This window comes from Terrapene carolina, unplaced genomic scaffold (genome assembly GCF_002925995.2).
Source record: "Terrapene carolina triunguis isolate 2854851 unplaced genomic scaffold, T_m_triunguis-2.0 Scaffold120, whole genome shotgun sequence".
Taxonomy (NCBI): domain Eukaryota; kingdom Metazoa; phylum Chordata; order Testudines; family Emydidae; genus Terrapene; species Terrapene triunguis.
Window position 1 is genome coordinate 673,237 of NW_020664471.1, and position 25,430 is coordinate 698,666.

Below are 25,430 nucleotides of genomic sequence, written 5' to 3' on the forward strand. Positions count from 1 at the left end.
ATTCATTAAGCAAAAATTCACATGACTTTCATTGCAACCTTTAGAACCTTTATACTGTTAGCTCTGTAAAGTTCAATGTTACAGCACTATTACGTAGTTGACGAAAAATGTCTGCTCTGTGTTTTGGAAAATACTTCTGTGTCATTCCATTAGTTCTCATTATATCATGATTAAAAACGTGACTTCAAGGAGCACAGCCCAAAGCAAGGTATCCTGAGTTATAGTGTCATCTAGTGGCAACTGCTACTAGGATGTAAGTGCTTGATGTTGACAGAAAAGTGAAAGTGTTTCAGTTCAAAGTCTAGGGGTTTGAAATTACAATAAAAGAAGCTGATTTTTACCTAAGGACCTGTTCCTGAGGAACAAGAGCAAAACACACACACAGAGGCCCCAGTCCCACAATCTGATCAGTCTAGACCTTGTATCAGCACAGAGTCTCATTGAAAGCCTATGGCAGTCAAAGTGCAAGACTGGTGACAAAGTTACTAAATTGTTGTCAGACAAAAATAGAAAACTCTTAAATGCTTTTCCAATTTACTTGATTTGGCTTATAACTTTTGGAAACACTTTTGAGTTACAAAAAGTCAATTTTTACAATATTGTCAAGCCTGTTAAAAGCAGCCAAGACCAATACTGTCTGAGCAGTTAGTTTGAGTGACTGTTTAGTGTTGTTTTATAGTTAAGGGGCCAAATTCTGCTCTGACTTACCTCCTATGAAACAGTATACCATACTGACAAAAGTGCAAGTCTCCCCCATGAATGATGCAAGGCTTGCAAAGATAAATTATTCAAGGTTTAATGCAAGAGATATGCAAGGATCATGAGTGGTTAAAGACATTCTTGCATATTACATTCATGATCCTTGCCTCTTCGCTTCCTGCACATTACAGTACTTGGACTTTGCTGAATGATGTTGATGTCAGTGGAAATGCACAGGATGTAAAATCAGTGGAGAATTTGTTCCAACGAATTGTGCTATTGTTTGGGGGAGGGTAGTACTTAGTTATTAAGGGAGAAGGCTGCTGTGAGCAAGTGCATTAGAGAGTTTCTGTTTCAGTTCTGCTCTGTCTGCCTGCCATCCACCAAGCAAGTATCTGGTTGCAGCCTTTGAACTGTTCACAAGAGCTCATATAAGGACTGTTTGGTAAGAAGCGTGTGGTTGAAATACCACATTTCATAGAAGGAGATGGTGAACGGAAACTCCGCATTTGGGCTGTTGACTGCTGTGTTTCTTATTCACCACAGTAGAAATGGTAAAATACCTCCACAGCTTTACATGATTCATGAAATGCTACTCTCAGATGAATGCCTACAGCTCTTGTTGAAGTCAGTGGGAGATGCATGCACATACGTGTATTAAAGACTCTCAGAGTCACAGTTATTAGTATCTATTTTCGAGTAATCAAATTATATATCAGAAATAGATTATCCACTAAATATGAGTAAAAGACGGGGTTCACGAACCAAATCCTGCCCACAATTATATGCCTGTTAAAAATCTGCCATTAATTTCACTCCCATCGAAGTCAGTCATTATAAGTGAGGGCAGAATTTGGCCCCTTATCATTAATACCAGCTATGAGAAGAACTAATTCAAGAATGTTTTTTTCCCAGCATATTCTCCAATACTCCAGCAGAATCCCAAGGATTTCTTGTGTTTCCCTTCTTTATTCCCACTACCCTCATCCATATGCAGGATAGCTATTCTTCTGATAGAAGAAGATGGCATGTGGTTTCTCAGGTCTATCAGTGTCACTCCTGAGTCAGCCAGAAAGGTCACTAGATGCAAGACGCTCTCTCTCTCTCTTCCCACAGGGTGTGTGTGTTGCCCAGTGATTTATTTGAAGTAAGATTAAACCAGGGAAATCCCCTCTTCTGAATGATCTGCTTCCTGGCTGTAAATGTTCATTTGTTTCCCGGCCCCAAAGGATATATTTTCCCCCATGTCATTTTTATATTTTTCTGTGGTTTGTATTGTCATTTGTTGATTATGACATGCCATTAATTTCTGTCCATTGACTTAAAATATTGTATGGCATTTCTTCCTTTGCCCCTGAAGAATTTCACACAGGAATAACTGATACTACCGCTACAGTGCTTCCCATCTCTGCCAGCCCAGGAGATTAAGACCTAAACCAGGCCCAGACTCAGATCCTGGTCCCAAATCTTTTAATAAATGTTACTGGGTCTCTCTGAAAGAGATGCTTGTAACAATCTGTCCTTGTCTTTCCCAGGTACAATAAAGCATCTTCTTTCATTTTATTAATCAAATAGAGATTCATGACAATGGTGGTGAAAAGAAACTGGCTAGCTCAAGTTTATGAAAAGCTAGTTTCAGTTTTCTGATTCAGTGTTTAGTTTGAAACTGCATTTCTAGCTCACTAGTTGTTGTTCATGTACCCATCTAAAATATCACCTATAGGAGATTGTGTCTAGAACATTTTAATGAGAAGATGGCAGAAGCCCCGGGAAGATCAGTTAGGCTTCACCCAGAACCTGTTTAAGTCTGAGGGGCATTACTTTGTCTTGATTTATTTTCTTAGCAGGGAGGTGAAGGAAGGGTGGTAGGAAGAGTATTGAATGTGTTTCCAAGACCCCAGAATCTTATCCTTTCTCCTACATACTGTCCCAGCTCCCTCAAGGCCCTTGATCATAGTGATTTGTTTTGTATCTGTCTGGTAAGAAAACAATTATGTAGCAATCAGAGCTAGTCAAAAAAATGAAAAACTAGCCTAGTAAAAATATTTAAAGCTCTTTTCAGTTCAGAGGATATGGAAAAGACCCATTTTCATGACTTTTTATTGTTTTTCAAAACATTTGTGACAACCAAAAAATGTTATCAAACTTATTTTCAAAATGAAACCCTTTGAATACTTTAATTGTCCTCCAAGCAGATTTCATCCATCTAAACTAAGAAAACTACTTCTTGTACAATAAGCCCACCCAGTGGGTCACTAGAGAGTAATACAAGGCCCTCTCTGGTACCCATCTGTAAAATGGGGATAGTAACACTACTTTCTTCCACCGTTTGTCTCTCTATTCTACTTAGGTTATTAGCTTTTCAGAGTAGTGGCCTCTCACTATGTGTTTGTATGTTACCTAGTACAATAGGGCCTTGATTTCATTTGGGGTTTCTAGATGCTATTGCAGGGGTGGGCAAACTTTTTGGCCTGAGGGCCACATCGGGGTTCCGAAACTGGAGGGAAGGCTGTGCCTCCCCAAACAGCCTGGCCTCCTCCCCCTATCTGCCCCCTCCCACTTCCTGCCCCCTGACTGCCCCCCTCAGAATCCCCGACCCATCCAACCCCCCCTGCTCCTTGTCCCCTGACCGCCCCCTCCTGGGAACCCCCACACCTAATTGCCCCCCCCCGGGGATTCCACCCCCCTATCCAAACCCCCTGCTCCCTGTCCCCTGACTGCCCTGACCCCTATCCACACCCCCGCCCCCTCACAGGCCCCCCAGGACTCCCACGCCTATCCAACCGCTTCCTGTCCCCTGACTGCCTCCCGGGAGCTTCTTCCCCTTATCCAACGCCCCCGCTCACCGCCCCCTTACCATGTCGCTCAGAGCACCAGGACTGGCAGCCGCGCCACCCAGCCAGAGCCAGCCATGCCACCATGCTGCCCAGCAGGAGCTCGCATCCACGCCGCCCAGAGCACTGGCAGCACGGCGAGCTGAGGCTGCAGGGGAGGGAGGACAGCAGGGGAGGGGCCGGGGCTAGCCTCCCCGGCCGGGAGCTCAAGGGCCAGGCAAGACGGTCCCATGGGCCGGATGTGGCCCGCAGGCCGTAGTTTGCCCATCTCTGTGCTATTGTGATAATAAATGAAAGTTATAATAATACTTATTACTATATTATGTTATTAAGCATGTTTGGCCTCATTTAATGGTGACTTAAATAGTGCGTGAGTTACTCATGGGGGGAAATTGGTCCTAAAATGAGTGTATGTGATAAAATGCAGTAACTTGAGCTGATTTGGTATGCAGTGGGTATGCAAAACAAGCCTAACAGATACTAAAGTGGAAGAAAGTTGGTAAAGGGGGGACATCAGCTAACGGGAGAGTGTAAGATACAGAGTGTGTGTTTAGGGAGGACTCTTCTACTTTCAGTCTCCTTTTAGGTACTTATCCTGCGGAGGTGGTTGGTTACTAGACACTAATGGGGCTAATCTGCAACAATAATGCTGCTAGCCACACTATAGGCACCGTGTAGCAAGGCAGCACGCAGTAGCACCTGCTGCCACAGCGGGACTCCTGTTGGGGCTCTAGCAGCCTGGCTACCAGTAGGGGGCAGCAGGCCCTCCTCACCGTGCCTGGCTGCAGGTCACTGAGAGGAAGGCACAGCAGAGGGAATGCAGGCCTCTCTGCAGGGGCTCCCTGCCATGTGAAGCCCTGGTGTGCATGGGCTGAAGGTAGAGGCAGGGGAAGAAAAGGGCTGAGGGTGGGAATGAGCTTCTTGACCCTGCAGAGTGGTCAGTGTGCTCTAAGTTGTGGTGGAGCATGTGGACGACGGGGCAGCGCTGATGGGGTAGAATGGTTAGAGGTTCTTTCCCCCAGCGTGGGGAGGATAGGGTGGTGTGCATGGGATTTGAGATGGAGGACAATGGGGAAGTTCTGGGTTGAGTGCAGGGGGGAATGGTGTATGTATCAGGGGAGAGATGGTAGACCGCTACACCGCAAGGGGAGAGTGGGGACCAGGATAAAACAGTAAAGGGTCACAGAGAGATAAATAGTGTTTTCTCCTAAACTGCTTTACTGAAAAGTGTCCCAGTTTTTCCTTTGGAAAGGCAGGGGGTGGGTACCCCATTCTCCTCCCATTTCCCCTCTTCTCTCCACCCTCATCTGCCACCAGAACGGTTCCTTGTGACATCCCTGCTACAGTGTCCCTGGATTTGACTTTGAAAGTATGATTATCCTGCAGGGGAGGGCAGAACAGTGTGTTTGGAAGAAGATAAGGGCAACGTGCTACCTGCAGCCACATCACTTATTAACACCTGCCATTACTGCCTCTTATATCTCCACTTTCTGCCCCATGGCATATAAATTACATTCATGTTGCACCCCAACAAATGGCAGATTTGTGCAGGTTACTCTGCCCTTTCCATGTGTTTATGAGCAATGTATAACCAGCAGGCTGATTCCCGTCTTTCATACTCAAGTAAGACCACTTAAGTCAATGGAATTACTAGGGTTGCCAGTTTTGGTTGGACATATTCCTGGAGGTCTCATCACACGACATAATCTTCAATTAAAGATTAATCTTTCATTCCTGGAAACTCCAGGCCAATCCTGGAGGGTTGGCAACCCTAGGAATTACCCCGATTTACTCCAATCTGATATCAGGATCAAGCCCAACATATAACTTACCCCACCATTTAGTCACCATTTAATTTGGCCCAGAGACTTCCAGGGGACCTGTGTGCTTACACCACTTCTGAATTTGGCCCACTGTCTCCACTGTTGTCGCGGGGGCTGGGAGAACAAGAGACGAGTTTCAGAGATTGAATCTAGCTCACCAGCACAGTGTAGTGCAGCGCAAACAACACCGACTCGCCTGCCAGACTCGGATCTTTATTTTAATATTTTAATTTGAAATCTGATTGCACCAACCACTGGAGTTATTTTTAAACAATTAACATTATTCATGATAGCTCATGCACATTTAACAGGTGTATCTCTTAAAAGATTTATTATTCTAATATTTCACATCTCTGGCAATAATTCTGTGCTAATTGCCCAGACAGTTTGTCACTTGGGGATTATAAATCAAAATATGACACTTTATATTTTTTCAATGTACATATATTGAACGTTCAATTAACCTGACATTACAGAGCACATGAGATAGTCGGTGAGTGTCCATTTTACTCGATGAATGTGGATTTATTACCATGACTTAGAGAAACAGAATTACCTTTTCATAAAGTTTGGGTAATCTGTCTTTCCGTACAAGATGCTGCTATGGTAACCTAGGTGGTGTTACGAGAGTGACCCGATAAAATTAATTGGGTCCTTTTATACAGAAATAATTTTTAAAGGAGTCTGGGCATAATACTCACCTTCCATTCCTTTAATAATACATGTACTCATCTATCTAAAATTAGAAATACTTTCTAATTTCCCAATTCTTGTTACTTAGCATTCAGATGCCATTTTAATACTGTTTCTTAACAATATTTAACACTTATGTAGAGTTTTTTCATCTCCAAAAAACTTCACAAACTTTAACTAGCCAACCCTCCTGTAGTCTGATTTTATGAACAAACTGAGGCACAGAAGTGACTTGACCAAGGCTGCCAATGTTAGAACTGGATTAGAGCAGATGACTAGATTATGACTTTCTCTTAATTCTGATCTCATGTACACAAGGGCTTGTGTTTTTGGTGCTGATGGTCCTGGTTCTGAGCCTGGTTCCAATGCTTTTGGAGTCTATAGATATTGATGGCACACACAGGGTGTGGAATCACCAGTGTGGCCTTTTAGTGACCGGTCCTTCAATTCATGCAGACGAACTGAGACAGTTCCACTGGATTACAGCTTTCCATGACCTTGGAGGAAGTGAGGACAGCATTTGTTTCTTCATCATTATTATTATTTTACTGGCATTAAAGTAGAATAAGCAATGGCACAGTTACATTATTAGCAATATCAGGTACAACTCAGAAGTTTAAAAAAGATTGGACAGATTCTTACCAGAATAATAACTAGTGATGGCAACAACTGGCTGTTTTTAGTGGCATTATGTATATTTTTTCTTTTAATTTAATTCAGTGCATCAATGTCACGTGTAATGATGCAGACAGAAGGTCTCAAGAGCTCATCAGGCATCTAGTGTACGGGCAGTCATGTCACTTCGCTGTATCTTAATTACCCCATCTGTAAAATGGGGTACTGGTACTTGCCCACTTTTATAAAACATTTTGAGATCTGTGGCACTTAAATAAAAGCAGACTGATTTTCAAAGGTTTTGAGTCCAGCAGTTCCCATTGTCTTCATTAGGATTCATGGGTACTCAGGACTTTTGAAAATCAAACCACTTTTATTTAAGTGCCTAAGGCCCCAATTTAGGAAAGCACTTAAGCACATTTTTACCTGTAATTACATGCTCAAATTCCATTGAAGTTAATGGGATTTAAGCATATGCTTAAAGCTATACACTTGCTTAAGTGGTTTCCATGGACATAAGCATGTGGTTAAGTGAATTGGGGTCTAGATAGGATTTAGGAGCCTAACTTCAGACACTCCGATCTGAACATTTTGGCCACTGGGACTACATAAATCATCCACAGAAGGAGCTAGGTGTAGAAACTTTGAAGTTCATCTCTAAGAACACAGGCCTTTCCCACTCCTTTAGAAGTAGTAGAGAGCTCCTTTAGTAACAGGTTCTATTTTCAGAGTGGTAGCTGTGTTAGTCTGCATCAGCAAAAAGAACGAGGAGTACTTGTAGCACCTTAGAGACTAACAAATTTATTTGGGCATAAACTATTTTCTATCTGTAGGACAGCCACATCACTCTCATTGACACACACAAAGTTACCTAGCTACTCACGGGAGCAGGAATCTGAGGCAATGTCAGAAATGCCAGACTTAACTGAATGTCTTCCCAGCAGCCAGCTCACTGTTTATGTGCTTGTGGAAGAAAAGAATTAGAGGCTTCCAGCTAATATACTAGAGTAGAATCTTATCTCACATTCGGCATCAGTGAGCTTTCAGAGTGAAGGGGCCAGCTATAATAGTGGCCAAACTGTCCTCTTTTTGCTTAAGACAAACTCTGGTTCATCATGTTGATGCTTCTGCGACTCAGGGATGGTTGTAGGTGCCTTGAGTCCCTAGGCAAAGATGGAATTTGTACCTCCTCATATCCCAGTCATTCCCTGCTCCCTTTCTCTCACAGCCCTACCCACCCAGTCACCTGTGTCATTTTTTCTCCAAGTCATTTGTCTCTGTTTCCTGCCCAGTTATCTGTGACAGGAACCTTTCGTTCCCAAACACATCCCAGAATCTTTCCATTGACTGCAATGGTACCACTGCAACCAGTGCAGCCGGATTCTGGGGCTCACCTGAGACCCAGAGGAGCCTGCTGCTCATGAGTAAACAGGACGTAAGGATCATAGGCGGCGAGTTCTATGAGCCCGTGGTGCCTGGGCACCAGGAATATTCTGAGCCTGGGGCCCGGCTCCACCACTGTTTGAGGCTGGGTCTGTCCCTCGGCCCCGCCTTCTGCCCCCAGGTGCTCCCCCCCTCACGTCCCCCGGGGAATTTAAAACAGCCCAGGGCCCCCACCCACCACCAGCAGCGCAGCGGAGCTGAGCGGCTTCCTGCCTGCTTGCTCCACATGGCTGCTGGCCCCTCCCTGTGGCCCCTGGGCGGGGTGGGTCAGGTCTGTGTCCACATGTGTTGCTCCCGCCCCAAGCGCCCCGCGGCTAATAGGAAGCTGTGGGGTAGTGCCTGGGGGTAGCAGAGCGCGGAGGCCCCCCGGCCCGCCCTGCCTAGGAGCCCCAGGTAAGTGCTGCACCCCCCCAGCCCTTTCCCACACACCCCCAAACTCCCTCCCAGAGCCTTCACCCCCTCCCCTTTCCCACACCCCCCTCTTGCCCCCAAACTCCCTCCCAGAGCCTGCACCCCCTCCCTCCGTATACCCTCCAATCCCCAAACTCCCTCCCAGAGCCTGCACCCCCCAGCCCACACGCCCCTCCCGCCCCCAAACTCCCTCCCAGAGCCTGCACACCCACCCCAGCGCCTGCACCCAAACTCCATCCCAGAGCCTGCACCCTGCACCCCAATCCTCTGCCCCAGCCCAGGGCCTGCACCCCAAACCTTCTCCCCCCATCCAAACTCCATCCCAGAACCTGCACCCCAGACCCCCTCCCCCACCCAAACTCCCTCCCAGAGCCCAACCTCTCACCCCTTCTGCACCCAAACTCCCTCCCAGAGCCTGCACCCTGCACCCCTCCTGCACCCCAATCCTCTGCCCCAGCCCAGGGCCTGCACCCCAAACCTTCTCCCCCCATCCAAACTCCCTCCCAGAGCCTGCACCCCTCCTGCATCCCAATCCCCTGCCCCAGCCCAGGGCCTGCACCCCAGTCCTCCTCCCCCCACCCAAACTCCCTCCCAGAGCCTTAGACAGGTGGGGGGGCAATGTTGGAGGGGGGCGGGCTCTGAGCGTTCTGGGCACCACCAAAATTTCTACAACCCTGCCGCCCCTGGCAAGGATAACACATTTCTGGGACGGGGAGGATACTGGGTGCACAGAAGTGCCACAGACAGTGATGTTCAGAACTGTACTGATGGTGTCTGGCTGTGGCTATTCCAGTGGTGGTCCAGTGCACCTTTAGACCTTGTGCTGTAGACAGCCATTTATGTAGCCTATGCCTAAAGCTGCTCCTGCTGATACTGTGGAAGTGGTAGGGAGAATGTGGGGTTTGGCTGCAGTGCGGAGAGGGGAGAAGAGGAAGAGCGAAGGAGGAACTGAAGAGAAGGAACTGCTTTTTTTGCAAGGGAATTGAAAGTTCATTTGCTGGAGATACGTATGTTTAGTTTAGTTTATTATTAGGAAGGACTTTTTTCACACCCTCATCTTCCATCTCCAATCCCCATTCAGCAACTTCTATCACAGCGAGGTATCCTGGCCAAGGAGGGCTGGACATGTCTCCTCTGGAGTACATTGACATAGCTCTTGGCTCAGCTGGAGGGGAATCAGTTGAGAGCCACACAAGGAGTTTGGAGGAACTGAATGCACTAACCTCTGCAGTCCTCACTCCCCTCCAACCCCGTGGGGTTGTATGCGTGACCTCCACAATACATACAATGATATGTTAACTTGTAATATATTATTCAACCATGAGATATCTCTGTGCTATACAGTTTCCAACGAAGTGTGGTCCCTGGTAAACAAGGGAGACAAAGCTGGAGCACAGGCTATGTGGAAGCCTGTTTGTGTCTGTAGTTGTAGTTTTCTTTTCTAAATGTCTCCCGTTTAAGAATGTCTTTGATTCCATATATCATGATAGCAAGTTGCTTCTTGTAAGAAGCCCTTGCCTTATTCGCTTCACATCTTGTGTGTGTGTGTATATATATATATATAACTTTCGTGGGCTCTCTTAGTGTGGCATATAGAGAAATACAAAAGTCTACAAGACACTGCATATAGAATATCAAGGTTGGAAGGGACCTCAGGAGGTCATATAGTCCAACCCCCTCAAAGCAGGACCAATCCCCAACTTTTGGCCCAGATCCTTAAATGGCCCCCTCAAGGATTAAACTCATAGCCCTGGGTTTAGCAGGCCAATGCTCAAACCACTGAGCTAGTGTAATTATTATATTATTTGAGAAATAATAAGTGATCATGTAACTAAAAACTATTGTTTGGCATATACAGAGTGGGGGCAAGGTTAAGCTTCTGCTTGCAACTTTAACATTGACATTTCCTGACTTTTGAATGCTTAATTATACAACCTTAATGTTGTTTAAGCTTCCTGTGGAATGGCTTCTGTACATGATGGGATGGTCATGCCATCACCTTATAAGCAGACACTGAAACATTATGTTCATTCAAGTAACAATCTCTAAAGAGAAGTGAAGTGGCAGGTCAGTGCACAAAGGGAGAGGAGGCTCAAGAATGCAATTGAATGCTGCCCTGAGAAATAAGATAAAAATAACTACTAAGATAAATGTACAATGAAATAGCTTTGCTCACCGCTGTTGGTTGGGTGCAGAGAGCAGCACGATGTTTGAATGTTACTTTAAAAACAAGTAAATTTTTTACAATACCCAACTTTCCCCCCCCCCCTTCACTATTAGGTGTGAAGTCTAGTCTTTAGACCCTTTCAGAATCTCCACAGATAATTGATTTTTCTAACAGCAGCATCATTAGGATGTGTCATGCAAGAAAGAGCATAGAGTGCCTGCTTGTTAGAGCAGGGAATGCAGCATGGACAACCCCAAGCACTCTAAAATCATGAGTAAGGCCCAAAAATCATGAGATTTGCTTACAAATAATGAAATTTTAAAAATATAATATATTTTGGGTTCATTTTATTTGTCTTGTCATTTCTGAGTCTTTATGGTAACTCCGGTCACATTGTCAAGCTTTTCTCTGCAACCATGAACACTGAGATGCTCATCTAATTGCATACCTGTAGGAGCTGGGGCTTTAAGAAGAACACTCGTGATAAAATCACAAGAGTTGGCAATACTGGGACTGGGAGTTAGGACTTCTGGGTTCTGCTACTAAATCCACCACTGGCTTTCTGGATTTCTTTGTGATCTGGACTAAGTCTCTTAATCTCTCTGTGCCTCAGTTCTGATGGTTAAAGTAGATTTAAACAGGATGAAGAGCTCTCACTACACCAGCAAAGGAGGAGTGGGTGCAATGGGAGAGCTCTGTTTACCCAAGCCAGGGAGAGCACGGTCCCAGTGGGAGTTGCACTTTCATCCACATGTGAGTAAGTTTACCCATAGAAATAGTCCCATTGAAGTCAGGCATTTGCAGGATTGAGGCCAATGCTAGTAATATGGTCCTTTCTACTGAACTGTGTTTGACAGTATTTGTGAACGTCAGCTGCAAACTCTGGCCACCTGCTGAATAAAATAAGATAAATGTAGCAGCAAGTCTCGGTCCACATTGTCAACTACAATCTCAGGGCCCAATCCTGCAAACACTTGTACATTAGCTTAACTTTACTTCCACAAGTAATTACTTTGATTTTGGGACTACTCCCAGTAATAAAGTTAAACATATACATAAATATTTACAGGATTCAGGGAGGGGAAAGGGGTAAGAAAGGACAGAGAGGTGCCTAACTGTGCACCTTTTAACAATTTCACAAGATTTGAAGCTGGCATGTGAAGTTACTGCTAACCACCACTAGGTGATCTCCATCAGTAACATTTAAAAAGCATAGTATAACCATAACTAGTTATTCTGTTTTTTGCTTTTGTTCATCTTAACATAATTTGGATTGTGTTTTCCCTCCTATAATTACATTTGTGGGTGATTTCTTTCTATGAGTTTTGTAACCACCTATAAGATTTCTTCTACAAAAACATCAAGACCAGAATATCTGTTGTCTGTGATCTTGTTAACATTTTAATAGGTAAAGCTACAAACTTATAAAATGCCAACCTATACTCTTAGAGTCTAAAACAGCCCCTTAATCTGTTCTAAAACATGGAATTAATGGTTATTTTTATTCACTTTGTGGGAGCTTCTACCCTTTAATTAATTGAATTGACTCACTGATTATTTATCCCAGTGTTGTTGAACTTGCTTTCTTGGGCAAAATGTGTAAAAATAGGTTATGAGGATAGAAAAGACCCAGAACAAAATACACTTATTAGTGGGTCTCAGTCATGGTGAGCCCCATCAAACATTTTTTTGGAAAGCCCCCATTCTGCAATGTGATCTGCATGGGTCTGCATGGATATAATTGCAAGATCAGGCCCTAATTTAAGACAAAATGCAACAAGCACGTATAACAAACTATCAGAGGGAATAGGGGAAGGAGAACAAGAGTAACAGTGATAAGAATGTTACATACACTAGTGATGTACACAATTAGATTTTTTCAGATCATATGTTTTAAAATAAATATTATATAACATAAATACAATTAACATCAGCAATGCCTAGCCTGTTGATGAGGTTTTTTAAAACAAACCTGTGATTAATAGTTTGTGTTGAAGGCAAGCAGGTGGCTTACAAATTTAGCAAAGATAAAATGAGACAAGAAGTCAAAACCACACTAGCTAAAGCATGATTGCCATCCAAATAAGAGCAGATAGAAGAAAATGGGTGAGAGATTGAATATATGCATGTTGGCTGGTGCAAGTCTTTTAAAGGGATATATTGATAGGGAAGTTCCATTTATCAAGAAAAAAGATGCTGTTGAAGTTGGTAGTCCCAAATTCCACCTCTCTCTCCACTGTCTTTCCTAGTAGAAAGTCCAGTTGAAATTTTAAACTGGTTTCAGTTGGCCAAATAGGTTTTGTAATGATGCAATGCATCTATTAGTCTACTGGATCCTGGGGCTACTGATATTTAAATAACTCCAATCTACTGGAATTTCCACTGTGTTGAGGGTTTTTCTTATTTGCAAAGTATTCAGGCTAAAATTTTTGGTCAGCACCTACCTGTAAGTGCCAGGACACTTTTATTTAGGAACTTTAGTATGGATGTAGGTGTTCGGTTCCGAATATACAAGCTTGCATATTTTAGCTATAATCCTTAACGTTTTCCCAAATAAACAACCAATAACAAAATCCCCAGATCCCCAACCTGTAATTTTTAACAGTTTGCACTTATATAGCACATTCCATCTTATCATCCTAAAACAATCTATAAATATGAAGCTCTATAGCAGCCCTCTAACATATGTATTATCCCCATTTGGCAGATGAGTAAACGGAGGCATGGAGGGCTAAAGTGACTTGCCCAACATCTCACAGCATAAAAGTCCTGGCTACGAGTCCCCTGATGCAACTACTATGCTGTGTATGAAGCCAGCAGCCTAGCATTCCTGGGGTATATAGAGGAGTATAGAGTTCAGTAAACAATGCCAGTTTCAACTTCCAAAAACTTATTGTTGGAAACATATTTTTTAAAATAGCTTCTTGTTCTTCTAAGAAAAGAAATTGTTTCCAGATTTTGAATGAATCTTAGAATGAAGTCACACATGAGCAAATGTATATTAATTATTTTTTATTAAAGTATCAAAACATAACCTTGAGAATAGAAAACAAATTGCTTTTAATGCTGTTTTAAAGGTTCTCCCGAATAAAGTAGACATTTACTAAACCCATGCAATGCATTGCTCATGTCTAGCCTTTTTAGACATTGCTTTCTTGGGTATATTCAAATTAACTGCAGTACCATAACTTATGAATTATACTTGCACATACACACGGGTGCATGCACACACACACACTCACAGTGCAAAGCAGCAATGACTGAACAGATAGAAATAAAAACAGAATACCTTCTGACAAAAGTAGTGATACCACATTAACATTTGGCATGCTAGTAAATAACATTTATGTTTAACTCAAGTAGCAAATGCATGACGCCTGCGTCACCAGTAATACAGTTAATAGCAACTGTACAAAATTCCTAAAGAAGAGACATGAATTTTGTGATTATGTTGAACAGTAAATGAAGCCAGTCCCTGTACTAATACCTTATAACAGCATAAGGGACAAACTTTTTTTTTATTTTGCCTTTGCTGATATTTGTTGCACAAAGGACAAAGCCAAGGAGTTTGGTATCTGGATTATGCTTAGATCTACTGCTTCTATATTACAGAAGTCAAATGCTAATGAAAATTCATTTGACAAGGTTATTGAAACACGTTCTATGTATTTCCTGTGTCAGACAAACAATGGGCCAAATTTATCCATTGTGTAACTCCAGTTAAGCCAGTGGAATTGCATGAGGGGACTCTGTTCTCCAACCACAGGATCTGAGAAACTCTCATTGAAGTCATTGGGAGTTCCATATAATCTGCAACGAGAGACTTGGTCCCCGGGACTGAATGTGGCCCAATATGTTGTATTTTATACATTCACCTTTCAGGTGCTTGAAGTACATATCTGAAACATGATATAGGACATTACAATATATCCAGATCTTAGGAAAGTGTATTAAGAAGTTCTGTTGCAGAATATAAAAATAAAAAGGGATCTGGTATGATATCTGGTTTACCCATTTGGGGCTTGTAAAGTAAGAAGCTGATGGTTGAGGTATCTATTGGTTTAGCCTTTAGATTGAAATTGTATTTTTAACACTGCAGAACTGGTGTAAAATATTATGTACTGTAAGCTCCATTTTTATGATTTATTTCATTTAAAATGCATTATTAAGCAATTAGACACCACTGATTGAGATATGAAATCTCTGAACCCAATCCTGCAAGATGATGAACACCTCATGAGAAGCAAGAATCAGGCACTTATACTTTTTAAATAGTGGTGTCCCAAATAGAAGCGTTGAAGTTTAGAAATATATAATATTAGACACCAAAAAGTAAAAATAAAAAACAGTACAACACTTGTGTTTTCAGTTTTTTCTTGTTTGCAATATTTATTATTTCAACTTCTTAGGAATATTAGTGATAAATAAGGATAATATTTTCTTTTACAGAAAACTGTAATGATAATATTTAATAGGATTAAACAATCTGAGGATTTCACAGAAACATCAGAATTTAAACACTCATAACTCTAGCTCTTTAGTCCAGCAGCTCAACTAATAGTTCAAAACATCTAAGGTTAGATTTTTAAAAAAGTAAAAAATAGTTACTCACTACATCACCAAGTTCTAGGCTATTCTTGGATTCTAAACAGCATTTTGGTTGGCTGCAGTTACCACTCAAATGTGAAAGAAAAATTACTACAGTCAGAATTCTTTCCCCTGTATAAATCATCTGGCAATAAGAAATAATCCTGACAGGGTGAGAGACTTCAAACCATTGCTCACATGAATAAGAGCTACGTGTGGGACTACTTGTGTGAACAGGATTACTAATTTGAGTAAAGGTGTGCAGAATCAGCCCCTGTGTGATCTAATGTAGTAAGTCTTTTCCATTTCTATTTTCTGTGATTCACAAACTTGGGGTTCAATCCTGCAATCCTTACTCAAGCAAAAGTCTTATTGAAGTCCCTTCGTGGTTAGTTCCCTCTTCCCAAAAAGTGCAATTCACCCATGTGCAGAGGGCCAGCATAAGGTGGATGCATTATTTAAATTACATTTATAGCATCAAAATAGGGCTTACATGATGTATAGCCCTTGCACCTGCCCTCTGCACGGGGTGAATTTCACCCAGAATGAATGATAAATGGGAGTTTTGCCTGAATAAAGATTGCATGCTCAGAACCCAAGACATTAGGGAATCATTAGATTTTTCAAGTCTATTTTTACTGTGTAATTTTGTTTCCATAAAGTTCTTTGAAATATCACACATATGAGACATTATACTTTGGGTGCGCAAAGGCCAAGGTGCTTTCCTATTTTTCATGCAAAATTGCAATTCCTGAAGAACAGTGAGTGAGGTTCCAGTTCAGTAAATGCAAACTTAGTTACACGGACATTTGGCAAGAAACTGACACTTGTCACATCTCTCAGACTTCTCAGAATCTGCCGCTGAGTCATAAAAAACCCACACAAGTGTTGTGAAAAAAAAAAAAGTACAATGCTTAGTTTGAAACGAAAGTCTTTGCAGCATTAGGTTAGACTACAGTATGTCCCATCACATAGCAACACATTCTGCCAGAAAGCATCATTCTGGAAACATTGCAAAACTTTAAAAACACTCTCAGTGTGCTTTCCCTACCAGCAACAAGGAAAGATAGTGTCCATCCAGCACAGCTGTCGGTACGATGTGCATCATTGGAAGTCATAGTGTTCTAACACAAACATCATGAGTGCAGGCACTGTACACTACAGAGACCTAAAACTTCCGGAGCTGTTGTCTGTAGCTTCTAGGAACAGCAAGTATGACAAGTACTAAAACCTAGAGTTGAGGCAAAGGACTCTTCGACTTGATCGAGACCACATCTTTGGAGAGGAAGAATCACAGCTAAGCCAACATGATCCTTCCTGCTTAACAAAGCAATCTCCCCTGCCTAACGGTTCTAGACTAATAGGATCCTACAGATACACATTGAGTCAAATCCTCGATGGTTTCTGTTTTTTTGGTGTAAAGATGCACTATGAGAACTCTTGGTTTGCCTTAACCCTGCAATGTTCCTTCTTTGATCTGTTGAATAAAGAGGTTTCTTTCATCCTCGGGTGTTCTCCCGTTCTGTGCTCGAACTATGCAAGTGGGCCTGTGGAGATTGAGCATGTATATCAAATGCTGCTTCTCATTCTTTAGCTCTTCAATCTGGGCCTTTAGTTCTGCGTTGATAGTTTCCAACTTTTCTGATTCCTAGTCACAGAGCACAGACATAAGTATTACAGTGAGTATTTTACATAGTTAACCATAATGTTATTGTGATGGTTGCCACCCTTTAATGGTAGCAAAGCATGATGGCTGGGTTAGAAAGAAACTACCTGCTTCTTAATTAGTCATAACTATGCAACTGTACTTCACCAGTATATAATAGTCTAGAGAACAGATTCAGACAATGGCCCTCTTTGCCCTTTAAAGAAATATGACAATGGTCACAAAGCCAAATTCAATAGAGCTACCTGCCAAACATTGCTTTGGCCAAAAGGAAGCTTATTTGCCACCACCACAAAAAAAAAAAAAAAAGCCATTATGAACTCACTTGGCCAGTCCAACAGCAGAGTAGAAGTTTCAGTGAACTGCACCCCAGGATCTGAATCCTTGATTCTAGCCTGGTTCCTTGTTCCCAGGCCAGCAGGGACTTAGAGCCTGTGGAGGCAGTCCGTTCATTTTGGGGTAGGATAAGAAGCAGCACCCTGCTTTTCTTTGATAAGCCCCTCTGACCAACACAAGGAGTGATGTTAATGGGCTCCCTGCACTTTTCTGAAGAGACAGTCACTGATATGGGGCTTTTGAGAGACTGCTTAGTACTCTTAATGCACTAAATACTAAACACTACTAATCACAAACTTGCTAATGGAGACAGACATTAGCACCATAAGGGATACTTTGTGCCTATTCTTGTGTCCTCTGTGCTACCCTGTCTATAGGGCTCTTGTCTATAGGACTCTTATGACATCATTACTGTTTTGCAGTGGCATAAGCTTACGGTATCAATAAGTAATAGTAATAGTAAATAAGCTTGTGATTTGTAAAAGTTACTTCTCTGAAAAGTTCAATCAGTAGTGTTAATTATAAACCAAATGAGATGCAGCTTTAATTTGTTAAGCTACTACATCAGTGATCATTTCTAACTGGAGAGCCATTTCATAGAAAAATCAAGTTTTGGTGCATGGAGTAAGCATAGCTTATTAGAATCTATAATGTACATTATGTGAAATGTAATTTTAATTCCTCATTTACATTTTCAGATTACTATTATCCATATAAATAACACTATCATTCACTAAAATTTCAACAATGTTTTCTTCTCCTTCTTCAGTTATTTTTCATATATCTTTCATTGTTAACCAAATTTGATCTAAAGGCATTTGGGTAAAATTCACCCCAGTGTCCTAGGATTTTGCATAGGCCTTGTGCCAGCCTTCTGCACAGAGATGAATTTCACCCATTGGTGAATTCAGCTTTCCACCGCTCAAGTGAGGTGGCTAAATATCTCCATTTTACAGTTAGGGAAAAGAGGGTAAATGACTTGTCCAAGATCACACAGGAAGTCTGTAGCAGAGACAGGAAGAGAGTCCACATCTCCTAACTCCCAGTCCTGACCTTTAGCCCGAAGACATTGTCCTATTTGCTCAAATAACAGAAAGAGGAAATAGGTTGAGAACAGTCAAAGTCAGTAACTTACTTTCTGCAAACATTCTGTTTTCTCCTTCTTTTTGTTTCGGCATTTTGCAGCTGCAATTTTGTTCCTTTCCCTTCTTCTCTTTTTCCTTTCATCTTCTTGGGGCGAAAACTAGCAAGATTCAAGATGCACATACTCAGCATGATGCAGTAAATGCAGAATAATCATGTTGATAATTGCTGACTTTTAAAATAATGGTAGCACTAAAGGTTAGCACTAATAGGTGTGTTACCAACACAGAGCATCAGACACTCTAGAGGTATGCTTCTGATCTCACAACAGTGTAAATCAGGAGTATCACCTCTGAGGTCATCAATGTAAACCTGGCGTAACAGATCAGAATGAGGTCCTTTATGTGTCACATTCTGAAGAGTTATTTAAGCCAACATTTTTAAATTAAAATATATTCAGATTTTATTCTACTGACTAATGTTTAATTCCCTGAAGTCAGGAGGAGTTTTGTCTGAGTAATAATGATGTGCAGAATCAGGCCCCTAGTCTGGTGGTTGGATAGCAGAGTACTATGCCAGTGTCTAAGATCTACTAGCTGTACTCAACCCAGCCATCTTTACACACTGAATACCCTCTGATGCCAATAGGAGTATGGAGTGGGATCAATGGTTGTGTATGGAATTCACAAAAAGTTTCACTCTTTACACTCAATTCTGCTCTCAGTTACTCCAGTGTAAACCCAAAGTAACTTTGACCTATGGACCAGATTCTCATCTCACTTGGATTTTACACTAGTATAACTCCATAGATTTCAGTGGAGTTACTCAGACTTAGACCAATATGCATGAGTTCACAATCTGCCCCACCTCCCCCGAGGCTAGGAATGGTACAGCTGGTTTCTTCAGAAGAGGGTGCTATTATACAGCTTAGCGCTTTCTTTTTGGCCACCTGGTAGGTTCACAACCAGAAAACTGGTTTACAACCAATTCATGGCTAGGGTGACCAGATGTCCAGATTTTATAGGGACAGTTCTGATTTGTGGGTCTTTTTCTTATATAGGCTCCTATTACCCCCCACCCCCATCCCGATTTTTCAGTCTGGTCACCCTATTCATGGCTATTGACCAAACTTCACTGCAATAAAAGGTGTCTTTTTATATTGAGATAGCTAATTTGAGATAGTGACTTTGATATAAAATCCTAGTGGTTGATTTTACTTCCCTGTAGCGAGTTGAGGAAAGTCAACCCTTTACCTCCCACCTGCAGATGACCTTAACTAACTACATCAAGGTTAAATTGCAGTGACTTGCTCCAGGCCCTACAGCAAGTCAGTAGTGAAGCCAGATACAGAGTACCCTCTAGAGATACTCCCTTCCATTAATAAGGGAAGTTATTACTTGTGTCAGGCTAAAAATAAACTGGCCCTAACTGAAATGAAAGGTGAAATAGTGTTTCACAGTAGCATCTAAAGAAAACAGAAATAAAGAAACACTAGAGCACTGAACACATTGACAGATTAAGTCCCCTGAGGACTGCCTGTGTTTGAGATTATATCATTCTTGGTCTTTGGGATATTTTGTGGTACATTAAATCAGAACACTAATCAATCAAACGGAAATATTATCGAAGGAATGATACCTCTGCTTTCAGAACAGACATTTCAACAGGTCTTTCCAACACTGTCACTGTATCCAATGTGGAAGACATCCTGTGGGATAGGCACTTATTTTGGATGGCAAATCTCAATTCCTCCTTCACCAGTGGGGTTAGATTTGTGAAATCCTCAAACCCCAGTGACGCTGTAGGAGACAAACAGGGAACAATTGCGGAGGCGCTGACTTCTGATGCAGATACCTGGCCTGGGTTTTGGAGCATCATTTTGCTGAAAAGGAACAAAATAAAAACATTGAATAGTCTTTCAATAATCTTAACAAGCCAAACAGATTTGACAGAAGAGAGCTGCATTTTCATAACTATGAACCAATCCCTGTATATTTTTTGCATAGGTTGAGATGACATTCTTACACTATTTATGTATGTGTACATATATGTATACACACACATTTATAGATTTATTTTAGAGTCTCATGGAAAGGTGTGCGAGTTGACACTGTAGCTCATAATGGTTGCAAGAGAACGGTTACTGTCTACTTTATAAGGACTGATTGTGTATTCCTTGAGCAATCCAAACTTCCATTGAAATCAAGCAATGCAGGCTCAGATCCTAAGTGAATGCATCTATATTTAGTCAATTTTTAAATGGATGTATGTTTTTTAGATTCTATCTTATTATGCAAGTCCATTTTCAGGATTTTTCTGCAAAGTAAAATGGCATTGTGAATCCTTCAAGCATGGCAGGGTGTGTGAGGATAGTATTGGGGTGGGAGGGAGGAAAGGAGAAGGACCCATAGAAGGAAAAAATGGCAATTGAAGAGGTTTTAAATTTTAAAATTGTAAAAAGACACAAAATAAATGATTCTCTCATACTAAGAGCTATACCGCTATATTCGAGCTTGGAAGGAATGGGCCAGATCCTGGCTTCAGTTACTCCTGTGTAAATCCAAAGTAACTCCAATGGATGCCTAGATTTACATGGGAGTGACTGAGCAAGATTAGAATCTGGCCCAAAATTGTTCAAATCAAAAGATAAATTCCTGCAAAGCAGTTTGTAATAAAAGTTGGCTCAAGTGTAAAGAGCTATATATGCTCAGAGGTATCAAGCCAAAGGTAGAATTGGAGGGAAGGAATAATGCAAAATTTGAAGTATATTTTATTCTTTTGCTCTTGTGAAATCTGAAAGTGCCCTTGCACACCCTTAAAATTAAGTATTTTAAATGATTAAACATCACTGTAACTTGATGTAGCTGTATTAAGTTCAATGGAACTATGCCTGTTGATACCAGTGGAGGATCTGACCCTTATTTTTAAAAAATTGGATAAAATTCAGATTATTTTACCATATTTGCTTTTTCTACTTCCTCACGGGATGCAGTCAACTGTATATCTTGTAGTAATGGGATTACTGCAGTATTACCTGTTCTTGATTCGTATGGTAATTATAGTAAAATCAGTTGCAATTAACTCCCTAGCAGCTAAGTAGACAACTGCCTCAGGGCCATCTGCGTACATAAAGGAAGGCTCTGTGTAGTCAGCCTAGATTTGTGCACTCACCTTTATGTCAGTGCTTTAACTTTGCAGCTTTGGGTGGTGGTGAAGATTATGTACTCTAACAAATGGCCAGATTCTTCGCTCAGTTATCCAGAAATTTACTCTAGATTTACACTGGGATAACTGAGAGCAGAATCTGGGCTAGAGCTAAATATTTGTAAAGGGTAAATACAAAAATCTAAAGTTAGTGAACTACCGATATGGAGAATTCCCTTGCCCTGGTCACCAAATCCCAGGTTTGGAGGCTTTCCAAGCACTTTCTCGTTTTCAATAAAAATAGAAATACCGAGGAGTTCCCAAACTCTCCACATGAAATCCTGGCCCTACTGAGGTCAATGGAAAATTCCCACTGATTTCAGTGAGTTCAGGATTTTACCGTCAGTTATTAAAGAAGGGAAAATTCCCTGGAACTATTTGTTATTCCAACAGACCTTGGGAAATTTATGTAAATTTATTCACTTCAGGAAGCCCCTGCTCATGAGTCATCTTAAGTATTGATACTCATTAATCCTATAATCTCAGAGCGCTAGAGGATACTCATCTCCAACAAGTTAGAAACATCCCTCTGAGTTCCAGCTGACAAACCAACAACAGCATTTAGCATTTCACCAACACATTCAAATAGGTTCTTTCTATTTCCCAATGGGATTGAACCCATCATTGTATGTGGATAGAGGAAGCCTTAGCTATGTGCATTAGCTGTCACTGTTGTTTTAGCTCATGGTGATGGCTTAATTCTATATGGCTAATTCTGTTTAATTCATTCCAATCAGAGATCTAAATTAACAAAGCCATTTCTCCAGCCCACCCCAAGTAATATACAGAGATATACCTATCTCATAGAACTGGAAGGGACCTTGAAAGGTCATCAAGTGCAGTCCACTGCCTTCATTAGCAGGATCAAGTACTGTCCCTAACAGTGTTGTTTTTTCCCCAGATCCCTAAATGGCCCCCTCAAAGATTGAACTCACAACCCTGGCTTTAGCAGGCCAATGCTCAAACCACTGAGCTATCCCTTAATTTTCAGTACTGGTGATAGGTCTGTTTTGGTTTTTTTTAAATATGTGAATAAACTTTTAATTAAAATCAGTATTACCACCAAAAGAAACCAAGAATGTTCAGAGCTTTCAGGGAAAATATCATAAGAAATATTGTCTATGCTGGATTTCCACTGGTAATTTGAGGAGTTATTTTCAAATATCCACAAAACTCTGCTAAAATCCCTTTTATAACCCTATTTGCTTTTACTGGTGTCTCCTTGATGTAAGAGTGATGGGGGAGTGTTCTCTATGGGCACCCTTGACTTTAGAACTTGCGGCTCCCTTTGGTCTGAAATAGCCCAAGTCTGCTGACCTTCAAAACATGCTGGAAGGCATCTCTACTTACTCAGGCTTTAGGAAAGAGAAGGGGTTTGTGGGTGGGTAGGTTTGTAGGAGTACTGTTCTGGGTCAGTTTTCCTTTGGTGGGGTTTGCTGCTAGTTTCCGCTTGTTTTTTGTAAACTGTTTGGGACAGGGACTGTCTTTTTGTTCTGTGTTTGTACAGCACCTAGCACAGTGGGGTCCTGCTCTATGCCTGGGGCTCCAGACACTATGATAATACAAATAATAATAAATCAGAACTATATCAGAGGTACGGAGAGTGCTAGATAGATACCTTTTGTATACTTGATAAATAGACATAAAATTGTAATGTTGGTATTTTCCTCTGTTCAAAAACATTTTTTCTTCAAGATGTAACATACAACTTCCTATAATAGTATAAGCAAGAGTTAAAAATGTGTTTTGCCTCCCTTTTTCCCAGTCATCTGTCTGTAAATTATCTTAGGCTGCAAGTTATATGGGGCAAGGACCTGGTTTACTCTGTTTGTAAAGCACCTAACACACTTTGGCTTGCTCTATAATTAGCCCAAGAAAATAATCACATCTAAACCTTTCTGTTTAACTACAAGTCCATACAACTACATGGATCCCAATCTGGTTAGGTGCTGAACACCTTCATCTCCCATTGAAGTCACTGGGAGTTGGAGGTGCTGAACACCCCACAGAATAGCACCACAGAGGCTCAATTCATCCCTGGCGCAAGTGCAAGCCACTCCATTTGAAGCTTATGATCAAGAAAAAAAAGGACATTTCCTGATGAAGATCCCATTCCACAGTTTGTGTAATGATTCCCCCCCCCCCACTTTTAGTTTTCACCTCTCACATTCTGACATTTGATGTGTCAGGGCACATTCTCTATTCCAAAATCCAAACTCAGCCTTTATGTTATTTAACGTGTCCTTCAGTTTAATGCTAATATTAAAAGTGAACACTTCAGGTCACCCTCACTCCTAGCTTTCCTTTAGCTTAACTGCAGATGAATGATTTAATTGTATTTCCTTAGATGAATTCATTTTCCTCTGCTGCTGACGCAATAAACCCTGTGAGCTATACAGGTTAATCTGAAACGGCATTATGAGCAATTATAGTTCACAACCTCTGTGCACTCAAATTGACCTTTAGGATTCTGATATCCCAGATCGTATCTGCCTCCTTATTTGCCGAACTTCTCTGCTGTTGTTGCTACCAAGAAAATCGATTTCACACAGGAAACTCGTTCTGTGTAACAGTTTTTCTGTTGCGTCGTCACTCAACCCTGCTCAGTTAGGCAACAGGTCAGCAACTGATCTTGTTCATGTCAGTCATCAGTAGCGGGGCAAAAAAATGACTGTTATCGCCTAGTGACTTTCCCCACTATTTAATTATTCACCACCTTGCAGGATGATATTACTTCTCGTCTGTGTGTACGCTAATCAAATTCTCAAAAGAGGTCAATATTTCCCCAAAATAACATAAAGGAAAATAGCTTCATTTGGGACCCTACAACACTTATATGTAGCCCCGGCTCTCAACAGACACAGCCATTGCTGTGTGACCCGCATTAACTGAAGTCTGCGGCTGCCTTGAGCTCTTGGTTACTAACTTTTTTCTCTAAAGGACTGTATCGCAGGCACAACAACTTGGGCAGCAGCTTGCGAGCACCGGGCGCCCCGCAGAGCCGCGCTCCTACTGCCGAGCAATGCGCCGCCCTACGGACTCGAGCGCTACCCCCTGCCCAAGAGAAACGAATGAATCGGGCAGTAAAGCGACCCTGGCCGCTCAGCTGGGAGAAACCCCGTCTCTCGGGTGAAGGGGGAGGGCCAGATGCGCAGGGTCCCCCCCCCCCGAAGCGGCGCCCCTGGCCCCAGTGAGAGCGCCCGGCTCCCGGGGGGTCAGACGCGCGGCTGAGCGCCCCGGGTTAAGCCGAAGCGGGGGGAGCCGCGATTGCACTGTCCAAGCGGGGGGATGTCTAGGGCGCGGGTCAGAGACTCCGAAGCAGGAGAAATAGGGGGGCGGGGGGGCTTCTTGTGCCTGGCCCCAGCAGGAGTCAAAAACTTCGCTCTTCCGAGCGCACTTTTGCTTTCAGTTGCGGTTCGCGAGCTCCCCAGCCCACCCGCGTGAGCGGGGCCGAGAGGAGGGTCCCCCGGAGCTCGCCACCATCAAGTCCCTTAGCCAAGTCCGGGCGCTCCCCGGCGAGGCGAGTCCCCGTCCCCCCGCCCTGCCCCTTTCCAAACTCACTCACCTTTCCCCCGCCGCTTCTCACGCCGCCTTGCCGCGCCTGGGACAAGCAGAGCGGGACGGAGCAGACGCGAGCACGGGCGAGGCAGCGCCGGGGAGCAGCAGGACGGCTCGGTCCGTCCGCCTGTCCGCCCGGGTCCCTGCCGGGCGCGCTGGCTGGAGGGGCTCCAGTCCCTGCCGGGCAGTTCCGAGTTTGCCGCTTGGAGAGCGGCGGCTGCTTCTCGGTGTGTGTCTGAATCTCTGGCTCGGCGAGAGGTTGCATCACCCTCCTTATATAGCGGAGTGGGCAGCGCTGGTATTTACTCTGG

The 25,430-nt window shown here is 42.6% G+C and overlaps 1 protein-coding gene across 3 annotated transcripts; it reads right to left on the reverse strand.

Moving 5' to 3' along the window:
• Window positions 1-13,915: 13,915 nt before the first annotated feature.
• On the reverse strand, window positions 13,916-25,351 carry ATF3 (activating transcription factor 3). Of its 3 annotated transcripts, none has more exons than XM_024197742.2 (4): window positions 25,127-25,351; window positions 19,996-20,239; window positions 18,410-18,517; window positions 13,916-16,920 (listed from the first exon to the last, which is right to left on the reverse strand). In XM_024197742.2, exons 2-4 carry the CDS (start codon window positions 20,233-20,235, stop codon window positions 16,723-16,725), a joined length of 546 nt encoding a protein of 181 aa, XP_024053510.1. In that variant the 5' UTR covers window positions 20,236-20,239; window positions 25,127-25,351; the 3' UTR covers window positions 13,916-16,722. The 3 variants fall into 3 exon arrangements, with proteins under 3 accessions (XP_024053510.1, XP_024053509.1, XP_024053508.1); XM_024197741.2 differs by having other exon boundaries at window positions 23,180-25,351; XM_024197740.2 differs by lacking the exon at window positions 25,127-25,351 and having other exon boundaries at window positions 19,996-22,416.
• Between the last annotated feature and the right edge of the window lie 79 nt (window positions 25,352-25,430).